The sequence below is a fragment of the Miniopterus natalensis genome, chromosome 10, assembly GCF_054644295.1.
Source record: "Miniopterus natalensis isolate mMinNat1 chromosome 10, mMinNat1.hap1, whole genome shotgun sequence".
Lineage (NCBI taxonomy): Eukaryota > Metazoa > Chordata > Mammalia > Chiroptera > Miniopteridae > Miniopterus > Miniopterus natalensis.
The window spans coordinates 47,052,493-47,076,070 of NC_142090.1; the positions used below are offsets into that span (position 1 = coordinate 47,052,493).

At 33.0% G+C, this 23,578-nt stretch overlaps 1 protein-coding gene and 1 pseudogene across 4 annotated transcripts in view; both read left to right on the forward strand.

Moving 5' to 3' along the window:
- Nucleotides 1–23,578, forward strand: part of PTPN12 (protein tyrosine phosphatase non-receptor type 12) — a 96,979-nt gene that overhangs the window by 49,871 nt on the left and 23,530 nt on the right. For all 4 annotated transcript variants that reach the window (XM_016219581.2, XM_016219578.2, XM_087821116.1 and 1 more), the window contains exons 3-11: nucleotides 4,221–4,297; nucleotides 5,432–5,527; nucleotides 6,287–6,325; nucleotides 8,973–9,044; nucleotides 15,468–15,527; nucleotides 17,597–17,739; nucleotides 20,350–20,416; nucleotides 22,705–22,782; nucleotides 22,883–22,981. In XM_016219581.2, the coding sequence (XP_016075067.2) occupies nucleotides 4,221–4,297; nucleotides 5,432–5,527; nucleotides 6,287–6,325; nucleotides 8,973–9,044; nucleotides 15,468–15,527; nucleotides 17,597–17,739; nucleotides 20,350–20,416; nucleotides 22,705–22,782; nucleotides 22,883–22,981 (731 nt within the window). The remainder of the gene's footprint in view (nucleotides 1–4,220; nucleotides 4,298–5,431; nucleotides 5,528–6,286; nucleotides 6,326–8,972; nucleotides 9,045–15,467; nucleotides 15,528–17,596; nucleotides 17,740–20,349; nucleotides 20,417–22,704; nucleotides 22,783–22,882; nucleotides 22,982–23,578) is intronic.
- On the forward strand, nucleotides 14,579–15,450 carry LOC107542304 (ubiquitin-ribosomal protein eL40 fusion protein pseudogene; annotated as a pseudogene).

The following is a 23,578-nucleotide window of genomic DNA, read 5'->3' on the forward strand; positions in this document are numbered from 1 at the left end:
ATTTTGGTCAAGGTGTCGTAGAATGAATACAAATAACATAGGTTGTCTGTCAAACGGTGAGTAGTACTGTGTTCACAATAATATAGTAGGAATATGGAGCATAGAGAAAGCTGAGAATAGAATTGGGACACTTCATAATTTTAAATAGAGACGGAGGGTCAATGGTGTGTCGTTTAACTGGCCCTCTGAAAAATAACAGCCCTAATTTTGTATCGTTTGCCAGTATCTGTAGTAAATGGATTGTTTGCCATAATCAATAAAACTATGAAGTAAATACTATAATATGCCACTTTGCAGATGAGAAACTGAGGCATATTGAGGTTCTATAGCTTGTCAAACAGCCAATAGAGTTGATGAGAATTTAAAGCCAGGCACTTTATATCCAGAACATTGGTGCTCAGCTAGGGCGATTTTGTCCCTCAAGGGACATTTAGCAATGTGCAGAGACATTTTGGTTGTCAGAACTGGCTGTGCAGTAGACAGGTGGCTTCTGGCATCTAGTGGGTATAGTATGTGTACAGTACAGAGGCCACAGCCTCTCCACAATAAAGAATTATCCAAGTCCAAAATGTCCATAGTGCCGAGGTTGAGAAATCTTGCCCTAGAGCCTGAGCTCTTAATCACTGTGCTATAGTCAGAGTGGCATTGCCTTTTTTCCTTTAAATCTTATAAGGTTTGATAAGTCTGTTTCCAATAAGTTTCTAGTCACTTTAATTTAGAAAATTATATTGAAAGTAATTGTACTTAGAGATGTATGTTTACTTACCATTATAAGAATGTTAAGTCATCAATTTCTTTTGCATGTTTAATGTTTAGCATGTCCAGAGCTTGCAGATACAGTATTTTTTAAAACAGCTTTATTGAGATATAATTTACATGCTATGAAATTTACCCATTGTAAGTGTACAATTCAGTGATTTTTACTAAATTTGTATAGTTGTGCAACCATCAACACAATACATTTTTAGAACATTTCCATCACTCCAAAAAGATCATTTATGCCCCATGCTTTCTCTGCTTTATGTGTCTATAGATTTTCCTTTTCTGGAAATTCATGTAAATGTAATTATACAGTATGTAGTCTTCTGTGTCTGATTTTTTTTCACTTAGCAAGTTTTTTGATTCATCCATGTAACATGCATTCGGTACTGTAGTTCATTTCTTTCTGTTGTACAGTTAATATTCCATTGTATGGTATACACTACATTTTGTTTAACCATTTACCAGTTGAAGGGCATTATGAACAATGCTGTTATAAACATTTCCATACAAATTTTTATATGGACATATAAAATCATGCTGTCTTGATTACTGTACAGCTATGTAGTAAATTTTAAGCAAGAAGTGTAAGTCACTCCAACTGTATTCTTATTTTTAAAAATTAGTTTGGTTCTTTTGGGTCCTTTGCATCTCAATATAAATTGTAGGATCAGCTTGTCAATTTCTGCAGAAATCCCAGTAGGAATTTATTGATCATTTTGAGAGGAACTATCACCTTAAAACATATTGACTCTTTCAGTCTATGAATGTGGAATGTCATTTATTTAGATTTTATTTCATTTCTCTCAGCAGTGTTCTGTGATTTTCAGTGTACAAGTCCTGTCTTTTTTTTTTTTTTAAATTCCTTAACTGTTGTAAATGGAATTATTTTAATTTTATTTTCAAATTCTTTTTTACTGATACAGTTGACCCTTGAACAGCATGGGTTTGAATTGTGTGGGTCCATTTGTACACGATTTTTTTCAGTAGCTACTATTTTCGATTTGAGGTTGGGAGTCCATGGATGCAGAGGGCCAACTATGCATTGATCTATGCCATTTTATATAGGGGTCTTTAGCATCTGCAGATTTTGGTATTTGCAAGTAAATCTCCCACAGATAGCGAGGGACAACTTAAGTTTTGAGGAACTCAAAAGTTGTAAACGGATTTTGACTGCATGGAGGGGAGTGAGTGTCTCTAACCCATACTTTGTTTAAGGGTCAACTGTATATAGAAATACAATTTACATTTGTATATTGGTGTTTTTTTAATCAAGTGATCTTCCTGAACTCATTTATTAGTTTGTAGTTTTCTGTGGATCCTTTAGGATTTTTTACATACAGAATCATGCCATCTGCAAATGATGACAGTCATGTTGACTTGAAGTGACAAGAGTAGACATCCTTGCTTTGATCAATTAAAAGTAGCTTCATCACTATTCAAAGATCAATTAAGTTTTTTCTGGAGCTATCTTGGATATTTGGTTTATTTTATACTAAAACATTGAAGCCAGTACCACAATTAAGAAATTTCTAGGTACTCCTTGTGTCAAGGATGACCTGTGCTTTGTGTGTTGAGAAACTGAGTTGGCTAGGCTTTAGGAGTGATGGGGTCAGGGTACTCTATCTAATGTTAATTATGGAGATCCTTTTATTTCTTAGACCGAGATTTAGTTACTCCGAGGTTTCTCTTTCCTTGGTCACAATCTTATCTATTTTCTTTTTGTTGCCATAGGTTGTTGATGTTTGTTCAAAAAGAAAAAAGGTTTCTGGTTTAAAGGGCCCCTTGGGTAGCCAACATTGATTTTTATCTATTTGGAGTTGGGCTCTTGGAGAATTCTAGAGGCAGCCAGCAAAACCATGGGAAGAAATGATTGTTTTCATTGCTGTTATTCTTTACGTTCTGTCTACTTATTTTTATGCTTAATAGCAGTACCAGTGAAGAATGTTAAAATACACATGATGATGTATTATATAAGCAGCATAATATTAATTTTTAAATTCTCAATAACATACTGTGATTGTATGGGGTATAAAGTAGTGACTACAAAATCTCCCTGTGCTTTAGAAGTTTTTTTATAAAAAGCCATTTCTGTATCCCATTTTGAAGTTACTGAATTAAACTTACTACACTATGGGACTCAGGGATCTTGTGTTGTAATTTGCTTTCTCCAGCTCCTAGCTGTTGTATGATTAGAGGTAGATGAAATAAGAGTAGTAAAACATTAATAATTATTGAAGCCTGGTAATGGATATATGGGGATTCATTATATTATTATATTTTTATATATGCATAAAATTTTTCATCATAGAAAATTTCAAAAATTCCCAGCTTGCACATAGAACCCTGGCACCAGTCTCGAGTATCATTTGGGAGCCTCTGTAATTATTTGGATTCATAATCCCCAGAAATATTTTCTTGAGTATTCAGTGGTAAACCAACTATTATACAAAGTCTCTCTACCTTTGAGATATTTTGAATAGAGGCTGAAAAAGGAACAGATACAGAACAACATGTATAGTATGATTGCATTTGTGTGGTTTTTCAAAGTATTTAGGTATACGCATAAAAATTACTTTTGGAAGGCAAAAAAGAACCTTAATATGGTATCTTTGTTGGGAAAGAGAGAGCCCTAGAATTCCCTAGAATACAAGGACAGGGAAAGATTGCTTTTCATTTTATATCTTCTTTAAGGTTTAATTTTTAAAAATCATATATATTACTTTTATTTTAAAAATAAACCTACACAATTTTATAAAATTTATATTTTTGGACTTTACTATAAAGGTTGTTTTTATATCCTAAGTAGACATTACCAAATAATAAATAGTATAAATAAGAATTTTTGCAAATGAACTTAGTGCTCACCACATGGTATGTTTTGTAAAAGCCACAGAGATTTAAAACCCAGACTCTTGTCTAGTACTAAATATGGGATGATTCCCAGGAATTTGTATGTTAAAAGAGCTCCTGAGATTATACTGATTGCATCTTTAAAACCCAGCTTTTCATCATCAGATTTTTGTTTTTAAAGAATGACTTCTGCCCTATTCAGTGTGGCTCAGTGATCAGAGCATCAGCCTATGCACTAAAGTATTGGGGGTTCAATCCCTGGTTTCGGTTAGGGCTTGTGTGGGAGACAACCAATCAATGTGTCTCTCTCTCTCATCGATGTTTCTCTTTTTCCCTTTCTCCCCCTTCACCCCCTCCCTTTCTCTCTCTCTAAAAATCAATGGAAAAAATATCCTTCGGTTAAAGATTAACTAAAAAAAGAAGAAAAAAAAGAATGACTTCCTGTTGATATGATCTTAGAAATTATCCTTCTGATACCCAGAGTCAATTTTTACTGTTTTTCCAAGTAAATACTTTTAGTTATTTATTTAAATCTTACTTATGGTTCATTAGAAAACACCTGGATGCCAATAGGACATAATTTGTGAAAGCTTTTTTTTTTCTTATAGTTGATCACAGCCGAGTTAAGTTGACTCTAAAGACTCCTTCTCAAGATTCAGATTATATCAATGCTAATTTTATTAAGGTATGTATATTAACTTTAAATATTTCTCTGCCATACTTAATGTCTTCCTTCATACTAGTTTATTAAATTATTTTAAATTGCCTAAACATGATGACAGGAAAAGAAAAAAACAAAATCACAGCCCTTTTATGTACTTTGTCTTCTAGTGTTCTTAAGTTTTTACATGGTTATCAATACAGAGATATATTCAAACTGCTATTTGATTAAGTAAGACACTATTCCATTAGCTGCTCTGTGTTTTTGAATCTTTCTAATTATATGAGAGCGTAATTTTAGTTATTTTACATATGGTATTTATACAAAGTTTAATACTGTATTTTGTTGACAAAAGAATTAAAGTGGTAAGAGTTATGTGGTAAAATTAATATTTTCTATGTCAGCATTGAACGCTCATGGTTTCAAATAAAAATCTGTTTTTCCCAACAGTTTTATTACAAAACCCCAAACAAATAGGTTAAACAAAAAACGAATACATAAGTGATTTTGCTGTTTCAAATGTTGTTCATGTTTATGTTCTTCTATAAACGTTTGTTACATGTTTGTTATAGGACATTTGTTAAAAGTTCTAGTTTTTAATGGCACTTTAATAACATTGAGTTGTTGCATTCTGTTGCATGCTGGTTTAGATTTTACTGTGTGATCTTGTTTGGTTTAATCTCAGGTTCATTATTAGAAACATATAGTAGGCATGCAATAAACTTTAAATTAAATAAATAATTGAAAGTGTAGCTATGGAAAAAATCTAGCTAAGAAAGAACTATTAGCTAGTTTTATTTTTGTTCTTAGAATAAAAAAATGCATTTATGTTTCTGCTGCAGTTAACTTTGTTGACTTAGTATTGGGGCTTTTGTTTTTAATTCCTAGGTAACTAATAATTTTTAAATTAACTTTAGGTAGTTTAATACTAATTCTGTGTATTGTGTCTAATTAATACACAAAAGTAATAACATTTTTCCAAAAGCTGAAGTGAATTGATTATAGTATTTTGTCATGCTTTTATGTACTATGAAAGAAAAATTTTTGGAAATGCTTTAGTTGAAAGCAGCAGTATTACTAATAAAATTTGAAACCTTAAAATTTAGGTGAGGAAGTATTTTTGGTAATCATAATGAAATTTGCTTTTAACCATTTTAGGGTGTTTATGGGCCAAAAGCATATGTGGCAACCCAAGGTCCCTTAGCAAATACAGTAATAGATTTTTGGAGGATGATATGGGAGTACAATGTTGTAGTAAGTAATTTACTTTTCATAATCTATGTTGAGAAGTATTACATGTAGTGACATAGGATGTTTTACTGAATTAAGACTTGGAAGCACTTTTTAGCCATAATGATATCTTAATTATAGGTAATGTTTACTAAAAAGTCAGAAACTGATTCTAGGATGTATCATTGATTTTAAGGAAGAAAGTGTGGTAACACTTTAAACTTTGTCCTATGTCAATAACTAATAAGGCAGCTACCAAATAAGATGAATTGATATATAGATAGAGGAATAGCTATGTGATAAATCAAGTATAGTGAAATATTAATTGTAGAATACAGATGGCAGTTATATATAGTGTTTACTCTAAAATTATTTCAATTTTGCTTTATATTTGAAACATTACATTATAAAATGTAGAATGGGGAAGCAAATGTAATACCCTTACAATTAAAGACAGTTAAATGCATTTAACCTTTAGATAATTTTATTAAATGTAATTTCAAGTCAGAAATCTATAAGATTCATAAAATTTAATTCAAATTGAATACATCATGTCAGTTGAAGTCAGTTTAACTTATTGCTATATAGCCCTTGTTTGGAAGGTGCAATTTTGCTCATTTATGTAACTCATATTTTTCATATTAAAACTGTTTTTTTTGATAGGCCAAATATACTTTTGCTCAGAGTAAAAAGTAATTCTTGAAATTTATATTTTATTAAAAAGAGAAAATTGTATTTAACTGATAAATTCTTCCTCTTATCCCACCCCCACTTCTTTTTTAGATCATTGTAATGGCCTGTCGAGAATTTGAGATGGGAAGGGTATGTATATCTGTTAACACTTAAAATAATTATGGCTTATCCTTTTTGTCACTTCATTTCTATGGATATATATTCCTGGTCTTTTATTATATTCTGGGCCCTAGTAATTAAAGTAGGTACTTTTTTTGTGTGTGCTATTGCTTTTATTGGATTAAAGGAACAAAATACAAGTACATTTTATTATATAATTAAAATAACAGATTTTTATTGTTAGTCTTCAAATATTTAATGGTGTTCTCAGTAGAATATGATTTATGGACTGAAATAGGTATTTTAAAAATAGGAATAAAATTGAGCAATGAAAGTGAGTTAAATAAAATAATTCTGATTAATTATTAATAAATTTACAACTTGAATATTTTGATTTGCAAATGCCACTACAGTTTTTGTTTGTTTATGCTATCTTTAAAGAAAATCCTTTAACCTGAAATTTTTAATAATGGTGTTTTTATGCCTTGTGCAAGTGAAATTAGTTCCAGACCTGTTTGATCTCCTGCAGCATCAACTACTGTGTTTTCATTTTTGGAGGTGATTTTATATTTATAGAATAGGTATTAAATGAAGCTTATGTGTGGTCTTCTATAAATCTGACACCTAAATCAAACTTACATAAACAAGTTATGTGGTGATTTGAAGTTTCCTTATACTAATGTGATTCATTAATTAAAGTAAAATTTATTTTGTTGTAAAAATTATTCAAATTTTATTTTTCAGTAAAGGGTATGTTGCAAAAGCAAGATAGTATACATCTCTCAGTTGTGTGAGATGTTATAATACATAAATCACTGGAAAAGCTTATTTGAACTGATAGTTTTTGTCATTCCTTCCAATCAAATTTTTACCAGTTGTGGAAGTATTCGGTAATATTGGACAGAAAATGAATATGTTCTAAAATTAGAAATTATACAGACTGGGAAATTGTTAATTTATCTGTTTAAGTACTGTTAGTATGTAGTTCAGTACCATTATTATATGTAATTGATTTTATTAGAAAATTTAAATTTTACTCTCCTAATATTTTCTTAAGTTGCTGTTAAGGTTTAGGACTTATTTCTCTTTTCATTCTGTTAATAAGTTTCCATTGTATATCAGTAATAATACTTGATGAAAAATTAAGTTGTTTTGAGTGCAAAGTTTTTTGAAACTAAAGATTTTGGAATTGATAGTGTTTCATTAGTAGTAAATAGTCAGTGAGTTAGCGCCTGTTAATTTGTCTGATACGCTTGACTTAAATCTCGACTTAGAATGTGACATAATGGAAAGAGCATAAATAATGAAATCAAACAAACGTACACTTAACTAGCAGTTTTGACCATGGTACAGTGAACTGCCCCCTGTGAGCTTCACTTTTCTCATCTCTAACATGAATGATATATAATTATAGGTTGTGTGTGTATGATGCTTAACACAGTTTTTGATATTAATAGTCATGAGTTTATACCTGGAGTATAAATACCAATATAATCCTTACTCAGTTACTGTGGTATGTTAGTAACACAGCTTCAATTCTTACTAAGTTAATCTTGTATAACTTGTTTTCTGTTTACTTCAAGATGTTAAAACTTTACAAGGTAGAAAAAAAAAATCCTCAAACATATTTTAATTAACTTTACCATTTTCTATAAACTACTGGGAAATGAGGTCTGAGGTTTTAAGCCTTCTAAAATACTAATAATATTTTACAAATCAAAACTAATATACTAGACAGTTCTACTTTGTTGTTTTCTGAGCAGTATTGTCAGCTTTCGGTTAATTCTAGCCTGTAGGTAATAATTCCACTTACTATGTATGAAGCTACAGGAACTTAGTAAGAACTGATACGTTTCCCACTGCCTTGAGGGTTTAAGTTAGATTGTTATTTAAAGGCTTTCATCTTACTGGGTTTTGATAAAATTGTATCATTTCTTGGCATCAGAATCATTGTATATTCTAATTAAGTTAGGCTTTCATTTACTTACTTAATTTTCTAAAATGATGGGGTTTGATATTAGAAAGCCAATGAAAATTGAGTGTTCTATTTCTATACCTGTTTAAAACGGGAAGGTAAGAGGGGAAACTGGTTACACTTTATGTAATTTCAAATAAAAGTGGATAGTGTAAATTATACATTATGCTTGTATTGATGAGGTTTTACATCAATAGAACATTTGAAATATACTGTTCTTATTTTTACAGGTAAAGGAACTAAAGATCAATTAAACAGGAAAATTAGTACTTATAAAATTCTTCTGATACCAAGTTGAATGCTCTTTCGACTATGCCACAAATTTTACATTTAATGAGAATTCAGCCAGATATTACAGAGATTGCCATTTTATAGGCTTAAAACTTGCCTAGCAACCCTTCATTCTAAATGATCTTGTGCCAGGCACTTTTTGTAAAAGCAGGTTTTTTTCCCCGTGGAGGAGGATGTTAATAATGCTCTTATGATTAATCTTGGAGAGGACACTATAGCCCATCTTTAAGAACAATGGATAAATATGAGCTCTATCAGCTCCTTGCCTAACTGATGGTAATTTTTCTGTTTTCTGGGAACAACAAGCTAAACACCAGGGCACAAAACATTTCTATTTATAAAGTTCAAGAAAAACTTTGCTACAGATTACTAACTTCTTTTTTTTTTTTTTTTTTTTTTTTTGGACAACAGAAAAAATGTGAGCGCTATTGGCCTTTGTATGGAGAAGACCCTATAACATTCGCACCATTTAAAATTTCTTGTGTAAGTATCTGTTTTTATATACATTACTTAATCAGAAAATTGGCAAGCTAGACTGATGAATAATGAAATTATAATTTGGTATGAACTCAGTTTTATATAAGCCACTCACTCAATGTTTCCACTGTAAGTCTACACTTAATTATACTAAACAAATATTAAAAACATTAATTTTTACACTTCTTTAAAATTTAGAAACTTGGAAATGACTTCATAAATGTATAATTCACTTGTACCTTTATTATGTTAATTTTGTGTTAGTCTTTGTATATAAGTTTATAATAAGTGTTGATATATGAGTAAATGGAGTAATTGTGCTTTGAGTGATCTATTTGAAACCCTTGATGACTGAAGTATAGTTTATCATGTTAATCTTTCATATCTGTTATGCTCTCCAGAATGTTCTTATTATATACAAAGATGGGTTTAAGAATTCCCATCCTAGATGTAAAGATTGATCTTTTATGGCAGATAATTTGATAAGAAACTTTATAACTATTTAATGAACTTGAATTAAATTTAAGTTCTAAAAACAGTATAAATCTGAGAAGATGAATTTAAAAAACAATGAAGGAAAAACAAAAAGTAAAATATAAGCAAGCTTTAAAATAGAAACAACAATTTGCTTTGGGGTACACATTGATGGCATCTTTCTTAATCACCTGAAAGAAATGTATTTTCTTATTTACCCAACTCAAAAGATCCATGATTGAACAAACATGAAAATTAAATAATTTACCTATATTAGAGTTTTTCACAGAACAGAACCAATACCGTGTGTATCTGTAAAGAGAAACATTAATTATATGGAATTGACTCACATGATTATGGAGGCTGGCAAGTCCAAAATCTGCAGAATGGGTGGGCAAGCTGGAGAGTCAGGCAAGCTGATGTTCAGTTCCAGTTCAAAGACAGTCTGGTAGAACCAGGAAGAACTGATATTGCAGATAAAAGCAGTCTGCTAGAGAATTCTCTCTTACTTGGGGGAGTCTGGTCTTTTTGTTCTATTTAGGCCTTGACTAATTACATGAAGGCCAACCGTATTATAGAGAGCAGTCTGCTGTACTCAAAGTCCACTGATTTAATCTCACCCCAAAATATTCACAGAAACACCAAGAATAGTGTTTGAGCCCAGCTGGTGTGGCTCAGTGGTTGAGCATCAACCCGTGAACCTGGAGATCACGGTTTGATTTCCACAATCCCTTCTAGGGGGCATGCAGAGGGCAGGCGATTGATGATTCTCTCTCATCATTGATGTTTCTGTCTCTCTCCCTCTCCCTTCCTCTCTCTGAAATCAATAAAAACACTAAAAAAAAATTAATAATGTTTTACTTAATATCAAACATTTGATATTGACCATTCAGTGGCTCAGCCAAGTTGACATAAAATTAACTACCACGTTTCCTATCTCATAGTTGCTTCTGTTTTACTTTGTTTTTAATGGTTAAATGAAAAACAATTTCTATGACTTTGTCATTGGTGAGTTCAAGAAGTTCATGATTTTATGACTTATTTATACTTAAAACTTATGAATTCTTCTGATACATGCCCAAAATTTAGTGCTTCCTAGGTTAATACAGAAAAAGACTTAACTTGTGTTACACAGTTCCCTTTATAAATACAATGTGTTTTTGTAATGTTAACTATAACTCAGAGTTCAACTGCCTGGTTTTATTTTATTTATTTATTAATTATATATTTTAATTTTTCTTTATTGTTGAAAGTATTACAGATGTCCCCCTTGCCCCCCCCTCCATTTGCCCCCTCCACCCTGCAACTCACCTTCACTACCCTGTGTCTTTGTCCATGGGTTATGCATATATGCATGGGAGTTCTTACGTTAATCTCTTCCCACGCACCCATCCCGACTTTCTCTGTGAGATTTGATGGTCTATTTCATGCCTCTTTGTCTCTGGATCTATTTTGTTCATCACTTTATTTTGTTCATTAGATTCCACATGTGAGTAAGATCCTGTGATACTTGTCTTTCTCTAACTGGCTTCTTTTGCTTAGCATAATACTCTCTAGGTCCCACCATGCTGTTTCAAAGGGTAAGGGATCCTTCTTTTTTACAACTGCATAGTATTCCATGGTGTAGATTTCTGTGAATATGCTTGATATGATTTCAATCTTCTTGAACTTGTAGAGACTTGTTTTGTGTCCTAACATGTGGTCTATCTTTGAAAATGTCCCATGTGCACTAGAGGAGAATGCCTATTCTGCAGCTTTGGGGGGAAGTGTTCTGTAAATGTCATTTAAATCCACCTGATCTAGTGTGTCATTTAGAATCACTGATTCCATGTGGATTTTTTGTCTGGAAGATCTGTCCAGTAAAGTCAGTAGAGTGTTCAAGTCCCCTACTATGACTGTATTGCTGTCGATCTCTCCCTTAAAGTCCTCCAAAAGTTTTTGGTTTTTTCTTAAGCCTGTGTGAATCTTTTGTTCTGAGGTGGGTCTCTTGAAGTCAGCATATATTTGGGTCTTGTTTTCTTATCCATTTAGCTACCCCGTGTCTTTTGATTGGAACATTTAATTCATTTATATTTAAGGTTATTATTGATAGGTACTTACCTATTGCCATTTTATTTCTTTATGCCTATGTTTCTCATTCTATTTCAACTTACTAGAGCAGTCTGCTGTTTTGGTGGTGATAAGCTCCTTTAGCCTTTTTTTTTTTTTTTTTTTTTTTTTTTTTTTTTTTTTTTTTGTCTGGGAAGCTCTATTTCACCATCTGTTTTGAACGATAGCCTTGCTGGATAGAGTATTCTTGATTTCAGATCCTTGCTTTTCATTCCCTTCTGGCCTGTAGACTTCCTGATGAGAAATCAGCTGACAGCTCCTTTGTAGGTAACAGACTGCTTTTCTCTTGCTGTCTTTAAGATTCTCTCTTTGTCTTGAATTCTTGGCATTTTAATTATGATGTGTCTGGGCATGGGCCTCTTCGGATTCTTCTTGCTTGGGACTCTCTGTGCCTCCTGAACTAGCGTACCTTTTTCCTTTTCCTCAACCAGGTCAGGGAAGTTTACTGCTGTTATTTCTTCAAACAGGTGTTCTAACCCTTCCTTACTTTTTACCTCTTGTGGCACTCCTATGATGGGAATATTGTTACATTTCCTGTTGTTCCACAGCTCCCTTAAACTGTCCTCCTGCATTTTAATTGTTTTTTTTCCTTTGGTTCTCCAAATGAGTGATTTTTTTTCTACTCTGTCTTCTACTTTGCTGATCTGATCCTCAGCTTCCACTAATCTGTTTATTCCTACCAATGTTCTTTAATTTCTACTATGTCATTCTTAATTTCCTTGTTTCCATTTCTTTTCTTATGCTGTTGAGCATACTTATGATCAGTATTCTGAACTCCGTATGTGATAGATTGCTTATCTCCATTTCATTTATCTCTTCTTCTGGAGAATTCTTTTGTTTTTTCACTTAGGTTTTTTTTTTTTGTCTCCTCATTTTGTCTGTCTGTTTGAGTTTGTTTCTACGTATTAGGTAGATGTGCTAGGACTCCCAGTCTTTTTGGAGGGTCTCTGGTGCAGGCCACTGTCAGATGCTGTTTGTGACTGACCTTGAGTACCCTGTTTGTATCTGTCAACAATCCATGGCTTGTGGTTCCTTCTCCTGCGGCCGTGTGTGTTTAGATAGGACCAAGATGCACACCAAAGTCTGCTTTTTCAAAGTTCTGATTAGAATGAAGTGTTTGAGGGTTAAATATAAGAATTTCAAAAAATCATACTGCGTTTCATACTATTTGAAAATAATAGAAACCAGTACATACCACATTGTCTACTTCTATGAGAGAACACCTACCCCCTCACCAACCCAGGAAGTATTCTACAATATTAACTCCCTAAACAGTCCAGGAAACCAAGTTCTGTGCAGTGTGGTTGTGTTGGAGATTTGCACATACATTTATTTATTTGAAATATATCTTTATTGATTTCAGAGAGAGGGAGAGAGAGAAACATCAATGGTGAGTCTGCAACTTGGCCATGTACCCTGACCAGAAATCGAACCTCCTGGATCCTAGGTCAATGCTCAGTTGCCGAGCCACACTGGTCCAGTGAACATTTGCAAATTTAAATGTGATAATTGTACTCAGAGTTAAAATTCAGATGAAAATATATAGTGCTTAACATTCAACAACAGAAGAACTTTAAATTTTGAACAGTTTGGGATTATGAATAAATAAACAACTTAAAATAATGAATAGAGAAAAGAAAGTAGTAGTTTATAATTTGAAAAAAGATAAATTGAATTTTTGGATGGCTTTTCAATTGAACTAAAAATAATTTAAAAAGTCCTTGATGAGGTTTGATTTGATAGTAACAGCTGGTTTGATTTGTCAGCATTGGGATTGATCCTTGCTGAAGAAACACTTTTCTTACAAGATTTCAAAACGGAAGGTAGTTTGTATGTCTTGTGATTGTTTCAGACAACTTAGGGTTTGTTATCACCAAACCCTAAGTGTTATTTTTATCTAAGTAAAAATCAAATTTAGAAATAGAATGCAAGTTGGTGAAAGTAATCATAGTAAGTGACTTGATTATTTTCCAGTCAGAATGTTTGAGATTGAGGAAGGAGGACAGTATTAGGAGCTTTTTTGGTTTGGGGGTGAGGAGGGTAAAGTGTTAGTGGAAGTGGGAGGACTGGCTAGCAGGAGCTCACTCACAGTTGCTGTATGTAAACCACTTAGACCAGATGTTGGTACACTATCCATAGGTCAGTCTAACCCACAACTTGTTTAGTAAATAAAGTTTTGTTGGAATATGACCAGTCCCGTTAATTTCCGTATTTGCCTGTCACAATAGCAGAGTTGAGTAGACAGAAACTATGTCCTGCAAAGCCAAAAATATTTACTAGCTCACCCTTTATAGGCAAGAGAAAATTAAGTCTTGGATCAATGTCTTTGTCCATCCTCATTTTTGATGAAAGTAAAATACAAACTTTTCCTTAATATTATTTGAAAAGTTCCAAGTAAATTAGTATGGCTTTAAAAATGAAAGCAGGAATATTTGTTTTTTATCAGTAAAACCGAATATGTTGCTCTTGACAAATCACTGTTCTAGACTATCTTTCGTCTTTTAACTACTAAGGTAAAGAATAGGGACAAATTGACATAGAGGCTTTATTCTAATACTTTGACAAATACCGGTAAAAGTCTTTTTTTTTGTTTGGTTTGTTTTGTTAATCCTTGCCGGAGGATATTTTTCTATTGATTTTAAGAGAGAGTGAAAGGGAGGGGAGGGGTGGGGAGAGAAACATCTGTGTGAGAGAGACACATCAATTAGTTGTCTCCCACACATGCCCTGACCCCAGGGTGGGGGCAGGAATCCAACTCTTTCTTTGGTGCATGGGCCAACGCTCTAACCACTTAGCACACCGGCCAGGGTGTCAGTAAAAGACTTTAAAGTGGTTATGTTATCCTTAATCAGAATAACAATTTGTGAATTTCTGCATGTATCCTCCTTCTACAGTTGGCATCCAGTTTAACAGAGTGGAATGTTAAGTAGGGAAAATCAAACTTTATGGAAAGATGTAATGGTTGAAGGTGGTGCTACTAAGAAGTGACATTTTGTTTGTATTATTTCTATTACATGATTCTGGTGGTGGCTGTTACATTTATTGGATAATAGACATTTAGCTAAGTAATGGGTTAACAGATACTTTTGTTTAAAAATATATATACACCACAGCCTCTTTCTCTTCAAAGAGGCGGCAAAGCAGCCTCCCTAGCAGAGGCAGAGATGCAGATCTTTGTGAAGACCCTGACTGGCAAGAACATCACCCTTGAGGTTAAGCCCAGTGACACCATTGAAAATATCAAAATAAAATCCAAGACGAGGGCATCCTGCCTGACCAGCAGCATCTGATTTTTGTGGGCAAACAGCTGGAGGATAGCCATATTCCCTCAGACTATAATACCCAGAAAGAGTCCCTCCTGTGCTTGCTGCTTTGTCTGCAGGGTGGCATCATTGAGCCCTTCCTCTGCCAGCTCTCCCAGAAATACAACTTGGACTTGTTATGCCTGCCTGCACCCTCATGCCGTTAACTGCTGCAAGAAGTATGGCCACATCAACAACCTTTGCCCCAAGGGGTTAAATAAGGCCCCTCTACCATCTACTTCCTCTGCCCACATAGCAGCCTTCTACCTGAACCCCTTGACCCTGGGGCCTCAATAAAGTTTCCCTTTTGTTGACGGGAAATATACATATACACATACATATATGTATGTATGTATGTATTTCCAGAAGCAAAACTTAAACAAATTTATGACTTTTAGAGTGGTTATTATTATAATTACCAGGTACACCAGGAATTTTAATTATTTTATATTGAAGGCTTTAAATACAAGGTTATTACTTGGCATGTACTGTATGTTTTTGTTTTAATGTTGTCACTGACTTACAAACGTTTCCGTTTATTTAGGAAGCTGAACAAGCGAGACCAGACTACTTCATTAGGACACTCTTACTTGAATTTCAGAATGTAAGTATTTTTTATTTAGAGATCATTTCTAAGAATAATTTTTTTTTTATTGCATTTTAGAGAGAGAGGAAGGGAGAGGGAGAATCATCTCTGTGACACTGATCTTCCCTCCTTCACACCTTCTACTGGAGATCAAGTGGCAACCTGGGCATGTGCCCTGACTTAATTGAACCAGAAATCTTTCAGTGCATGGGATGATGCCTAACCAACTGAGCCACTCTGGCCAAGGCTCTAAGAATACTTTTTAAAGAGAAGACATAAATAGTATACTATCTTATATAGTTAAGGAGATATAAAAATTTTTTTAGTTATGTACAGTGATGAAAATCAGAGTGTAATGTTTTATTTAGTGTCTTGAGGCTTATGCTTACATAATTAGATAATAATGTAATATAAATAATAGTAATATAAATAAAGTAATATAAGTTTTAACTTACTTAGAACAGCTTTCCCTAAATTAAATTTACTGTATTTGGAATAGTTGGTTTCTTTGCTATAAATGTATTTCTTCTATTGTAATAGCATATTATGGTGTTGTTTAGATAATTATTACCCACTTTTACAGTTTACAGTATTTTAGAGAGAGAGACAGAGAAGCCACCATCGAAGCTGTCGTTATTTAGATATATGTTGTTTTTACTTGAGGTCCTTGACTTTAGTGCTTCAGAGCTATATACAGTGACAATTTGTCTAGGAAAAAATCAAAGAAAAATCTCAGGGACATTACAGAATGCTTGTTAAGTTCTTTGTCAATTTTCTCTTTTTATTATTTTATTTTTTAAACTATATTATGTAATTTAGCTTGACCAAGAAGTTCATCATTCTTCCCCAACTAGTGCATTTGTAAACATACTTACAACTCCTACCTTATTATTTATAAGAAGACATGGTTCCAGTACTCTTATTAACCCTCTGACTTGACTAATCATGTCCCTTTAGCTGAGTCATTTATTATACTTTGGTTGCTATTTTTAAATTTATAATAATAATGATAGGTACGTTATTAAATTTCAGTGTATCAGGCATAAATAGTGATAGACACTGTTATCTCTGCACATAGATGAAGATATAGTGTCTTTAAGAAGTTAAGTAGTTTACCTAAAGTTACTCAGTAACTGGCAGAGTTAGAATCTGAATACAGTTTCAACCTGGATTCAAATCAGGTGTTCTTTCAGTTAAACATGTAGAATAACCATTTTCAAAGTATTTTGATTGTAGGACTCTTACATTCTTAAAAATTATTGAAGATTCCAAAGAGCTTTTGTTTATGTAGGTTATATCTTTCAATATTTACTGTATTTGAAATTTACACTGAGAAATTTTTTTTTAAAAACATGAATACACAAAACATATATTCTATTAGCTGTCAAAGTGATAATATTGTCATAAGTCATATAGTCTTGGGAAGACCCTGCTGTACACACATGAGAGAATGAGGGTGGAAAAGGCAAATAATACCTTAGTATTATTATGAAAATAGTTTAAAACTCACGGACTCCCTGAAAGTGTCAGAGGTTGGCTGTCCCTCCATACCATACTGATCTGAAATAAGACAAGTGGATTTGGAGTTGGACAGGTTCGTTTCTAATTTTCTTTTTCAGTTTAAATATTCTATTAGTCTTCTAATTGCAGTAGAGTCTAACACAATGCTTATGGTATATTGCTCATTCATGTAATACTGTAGGTTAAATAGTATATATAGTGTAATGGTTAAAGAGTGTGCTCTGGAGGTAAAACTACCTGAGTTCAGATCCCACGTTGGTCACTTGCTATGAAATGTTAGGCAAGTTATTTAATCATCTCTCTCTGTTTTGAGGATAGTGTTAACATTACCTTCCTTGTGACACTACATGGGGATTAAGTAAATTGTTACATGTAAAGCCCTTAGTACTAGGTATGTGATAGTCAATAAAGGTAGACTATCACTTATTTGGTGTTTCTTTGTAATGTAATATTGAATACCACGTAACTATCTTAAAATTGCAGTAAAGTGAGATATGCAGCTTTTCTATATGTTTTAAATTTGCAAATGTATTTTCATAATTACTGAATTTTTGTTATTCTTGAAGGAATCTCGGAGGCTATATCAATTTCATTATGTGAACTGGCCAGACCATGATGTTCCCTCATCATTTGATTCTATTCTGGATATGATAAGCTTAATGAGGAAATACCAAGAACATGAAGATGTGCCTATTTGTATTCATTGCAGGTACAAAAGAATTTTAAAACCTAATGTTTGGATTTGCGTTACATCATTATGTGGGTTTTCAAATTATAAAAGGTACCTGAATCCGGAGGTAATTTTTCTTCTCTTTACCTTTAATTTACATTAGATTTTTTAAAAAGACTTTCATAGTACTTCTTTCATAAAATTGCTATCAATTTATCCCTTTAAGTGACTTGGATATTTACTGGTTAATTCAGTATTTAAAAGGAACACTGAAGATACTTTCTTATCCAATTGATCTGATTGTAATGCCTACATTAGTGAAAGGGCTGCTTTTTTTATTTATGGGCCAGCAAGGTGACTTGACCATGAAGATAAGACAATCAGTTAACAACTTGGTTAATTAAAAAATATTTTTCTGTCGCTGACTGGTGGCTCAGTTGGTGTGGCATCCTGTACACCAAAAGGCTGCGGGTTCAGTTCCCAGTCAGAGCACATACTTAGGTTGTGGGTTCGATCCCCAGGGCTACCAGTCAATGTTTCTCACATTTCTCTCTCTCTGCCTCTTTCTCCCTCTCTCTAAAAATCAGTAAAAACATATCCTCGGGTGAGGATTAAAATATATTTTTTTTCTGTAGTTAATTCAGTGTTTAGTTCACCTTTTAATCAAGTAGTCAATTGGTTAAAAAGAAAAAAACTAATTAATTGTAAAATTAAGATAAAGCAAATTCTTTGACTTGACTTATTTATTTATTTATTAAATTTATCTTTATTGTTGAAGTATTACAGATGTCCTCCTTTTTCCCCCCATTAACCCCTTCTACCCCACCCCCACCCAGGCTTTCACACTGTTTTCTTTGTCCATGGGTTATGCATATAAATTCTTGGTTAATCTCTCTCTACCCACCCACCCCTTCCTTCCCTCTGAGATTTGTGAGTCTGTTCCATTCTTCTGTGCCACTGTTGACTTCTTTACAGGTTATTTGAAATTATAAACAATAGTTTAAAATATCCAGTGGCCAGTCTTGTGGCAAAATCTTTGAGCACATCTGTAATTATTTCATAAGGATAGATATCTAAAAATATGTTTTATTGATTTTAGAGAGAAAGGAAGGGAGAAGGGACTGAGAGAGAGAAACGTTGATGTGAGAGAAAAACATTGATCAGCTGCCTCCAGTAGGGTGACCAGGAATCGAGCCAAACCAGTGACCTTTCAGTGCACCAGATGATGCTCAGCAAACTGAGCCACACAGACCAGGGCAGCATAGAGATCTAAAAGTGGGATTTCTAAGTCAAAGGATTTGAAATACATATTTTTTAAAATGTTATTTTGATTTTTTTAGAGAGAGAGGAAGGGAGAGAGAAAGAGAAACATCAACATTGATCTTTTGCCTTCTGCACGGAATCAAACTGGTGACCTCGGTGCATGGGCAGACACACTCAACCATTTAGCCACACTGGCTGGCAGATTATGAAATGTTTAATGTTTTTCATACATATTATTTGTTATTCATAAAGCTGATGTTAATTATAATTAATCCTACCACTGCCAGTTTGTGGGAGTACCTGTTTCCCCAGAGTTGCCCCAGTCTTTGTTTTAATGCCTGTGATAGGAAAGCTTTCCCCCTTTTTTGGTCATTTATGTTCTTTTGTGAATTTCTTGTTTGTATACGTTGCCAAATTATTTTCTAGTATTAATCATTTATCTCATACTAATTATACATTATGAATTCTTTACATATTGAAGATGTTAACTTTTAGTCATGGTTTTTATTCTGTCTGATTTGCCATGTATAAATTTTAAATTATTATGTAGTCAGAGTTGTGAATCTCTTCATTTATGATTTATTTCTGTTGAGATATACTCAGAAAGTTCTTCCCTAACACAGTAGTGCTTAAGGTTTTTCCTACATTTTTAGCACTTTATAGGTGTGGGTTTTTTTACATTTTCTTTTTAATCCATCTATAAATTTTTTTATGATTAAGGTATGAGGTAAGAATTCATCAACATTGATCTGCTGCCTCCTGCTAAGTTTCCATGTACCATTTATTGAGTGGTCTAGTCTTTCCCCTTTGATTGGAGAATTCACCATTATGTTTCTGAACTTTCTATTGTGTTTCATTTATTTGGTAGTCTGTGTCTCTGTAATATTACACTTTCATCCATCAAGTTTTAAATATATATTATTTAGCCCTAGTAATTCTTGGCTCTAAAATTCTAGAAATGTTTAAGAAATGTGTGGAACTGGCAAAAGTATCAGTGGTTTAAAATGAATATTTCTGATATTCATTATTAAGAGCTTTTTGAAAATCATAGTTGCTGGATTACGTGTTTAACAAACTACTTATACTTTTGTGGAATATCTTTGCAAGATATTTTGTTAGCTAGACAAGCTTTCTGAGGTAGAGTTAGGCTTCCACAGTAAAGGCTTGTAGGTATTCTGAGTCACTTACTGTTGGAAGTTCTTTAAATTTAATTAAAACAAGACTTAGATATCAATGTTAAGGATGTTTGCCATGCACATTTAGTGCTTTAAGTAGAATTTTGTCAAATTTCTTAATTTTTTTCTTTTTTGCTTCTAAATATATTAACATGTTTATTTTATAGTTTTTTTAATCACAAAAATCAAATTGTTTTTTCAAACTTTATAGTGCAGGCTGTGGAAGAACAGGTGCCATTTGTGCCATAGATTATACGTGGAATTTACTAAAAGCTGGGGTAAGAATAATTTTTATGTAACATTATGTCCAGTTGAACTATTACGATTTTGAAATACAGTGACTAATTGCAGTAAATTACAGTATATGTTTTATTATACGTGTTACTTTTTTAGAAGTAGCTTTGCTACATAAGAAATACAGGTTAGGGAAAATATGAATGATGCATATTACCTTGAGATAATACACTGGGCAGCAAGGTAAACATGTTGTCATCCATTTGTTCTATGTGAATTAATACTTACATTAGGGATGTAAACTCTGCATTGACTTTTCAAAATACAGAATCCTCATTGTCTTTTTATATTTATTTTAGGTGTAAGTACAATTAATTCAGTAAATATTTATGCCTAAGTAGAAATATGGTATAATGGTTAGGAATGCTGACTCTGGAGCCAAATTGCCCAGATTAATATTCTGGTTGTGTCATTTACCAGCTGTGGAATCTTGGTCAAATTACTTAATCTCATTGTGCCTCAAATTTCTTCATCTGAGTATGGGAATCAGTATTAATAATTCATAAGAATTAAGTTAATCATTGTAAAGTTCTTTATATGTGTGGCAATTAGCAACTCCTCAGTTCAGTGGTAGTTTTTATTGCTGCTTTTATTACCACTACTCTTTTAAAGAAATTGTGTTTGGTACTATGAAGGATATAGAGATAAATAAAACCCAGTCCTCGTTACAGATTTGAAAAACACAATTCCCCTTATTGTACATAGATTTAGTTCATTTGTTGATTCTATAATATGTTCATTTTCTGTGCATTAGTGGAAGGCTTTTAATTCCTCATAGCTTTGTGGTTTCCCTGAATATGTCAATCTATATCTTGTATAAAATAGGATTAATAAAATATTTAGTTTCTTTTCCTTTTCTCCCTCTATTCTTTCTTTTTATTTCCCCTGGTTTTTTGTCATTTTTCACTTTTGCTAGGGAATATTTGAATTTTAGATATTTTTTTATTTTTGTATTCCTCAAAACTGTAATCATCTCCTAATACTAAATTGAAAAATTTTAAGTGAATTAAATTTAGGTAGGAATCTATCACATTTTAACGTAAAAAAAAAAAAAAATTGGGATAGGAAGAGGCATTTAGATGAATGCCAGCAAGCAAAATAAACATCTGATCATTTCAGAAGTTGTATACTTTTAATATAGTTCCTATTTGATTCAGTTTGACTTAGTGTAAATATAGTCTTGGGCCTTAGGTTGGTGTAAAAACCTTTTGATATATATAAGGACACCCAAGCAGTAAATCTGGGAATTGTTCTGAACTTTTCTATCTTCATCACTCCAAAATATTCTTATTGATCCCCAAATTTTAATAGTTTTGCCTCACATGTGCCTGCAATTTGTGTCTACCTTTCTTTTTTTTAATTTTTTTTTTTTTTTTTAAATCCTCACCGAAGGATATTTTTTCTGTTGCTTTTTCAGAGAGTGTGGAAGAGAGAGACATTAACTGGTTGCCTCCCATACTTGCCCCAACCAGGATTGGGATCAAGCCTGCAAACAGGTTACATGCCCTTAGCCAGAATCAAATCCGGGATGCTTCAGTGCACGGGCTAACACTCTAACCACTGAGCCAAATTGACTAGGGCTTTCTTTTTTTTATACTGGTTCAGTAAATCTCTACCAAGTTTCTCTTCTTTTAAGAATGCCATCCTCCCTGCTACAGAAATTGCCTGAATATCAAGTCTTCTCATGTCAGGGTTGCCTACTGCAGTAGTTTTAATTACAAATGTACAAAAGAATTGTCTAGGATAGTCAGTCTCCAGAGATGTAGCTGAGAGATCTGATTATTTTTACCTAGCTCTCTTAGCCGGTCCTTCTGTAGCTAGCCCAGGAAACATTGGGCTATGTAATGAGTTTAAACTCTATTGTGTTTATATAGTATGATCCCAACCAAGTAGCCTATCTTCTCTCCTTCTTGAATACTCCTTCTTTTAGTCTTAGGCTTTATCCACATCAAGCTTCTCAGGTCTCCAAATAGATATTTCCTTCACTTTTACTCCACACACCAATCATAGTTTGTCACAGCATTGTTGAACTGCAGTCATGGCTTGGCTCGACATTGTTTTGTTCACATCTGGCTCACTAGCTTGACCGTTGAGCGTCAAGATTAGCTTTGTGTTTACAATGCCAAGCAGTTCCTGATACAAGGTAGGTTGTGCTCAGAGAATATTTTCAGTTAGCCAGCATATATATAAGGTCTATATGAAAAGTTGAAGACTATTTTACAGTTTTTCTGAATAGTTATCCAGAGTTCATGAATTACATTCTTTGTTTTAGAAAATACCAGAGGAGTTTAATGTATTTAATTTAATACAAGAAATGAGAACACAGAGGCATTCTGCAGTACAAACTAAGGTATAGTTTTTTGTTTCACTCTATAAACTGTACTTTTAGAAATGCCTTTTTGGCTTTTTTAAATGTCTTTCCTTTGTTTAATATTTCATCTCTCCAATAGGAGCAATATGAGCTTGTTCATAGAGCTATCGCCCAACTGTTTGAAAAACAGCTACAACTGTATGAAATTCATGGAGGCCAAAAAATTGCTGATGGAGTGGTAGGTGTTCTTGGCCTATTAATTTTAGGAAACTTTTTACCAAGATGTAATATTTAGCTTTTTAATTGTCATCTTGTGTCTTATCTAACATGAGAATATCTGTGACTGTTATTATTTTTATTTAACCTTGATTTTAACTCCTTTCCTTCCTGTTTGAAACACCCAATTTTGATGGATATTTAATAACTCCAATATAAGTTAAGTAATATTCTAAATAAAATATCGTTGGGAAAATAGTTCTTACGCAAAAATCATATAATTCTTTATTGTTTCAAGACTAAATTACTTTTTAAAACATTAGCTGCATTGTTCCATAAACGAAAGTTTCCAAGCCTAAAGAAAGGCTTAAAGAGTTTATTTGAGCCAAGGCTGAGGGCCAGACTTGGAAGCAAAATCTCAATGCATTGGGAAAATGCTCTGGAGAATGGCAGTCTTGCAGCTTATTGTATACAGTAAATCAAAGAAGATATAAGAAGGTGACATGCATTCCATTGGTGGTAGATTAAGGAGGCAGGAGAAACTAAAATGGGGAAATCTCTAGTATTGGATAAAAAGCAAAATGGAGAGGTACATATTTCTCTTACAGTGGTGGGTACA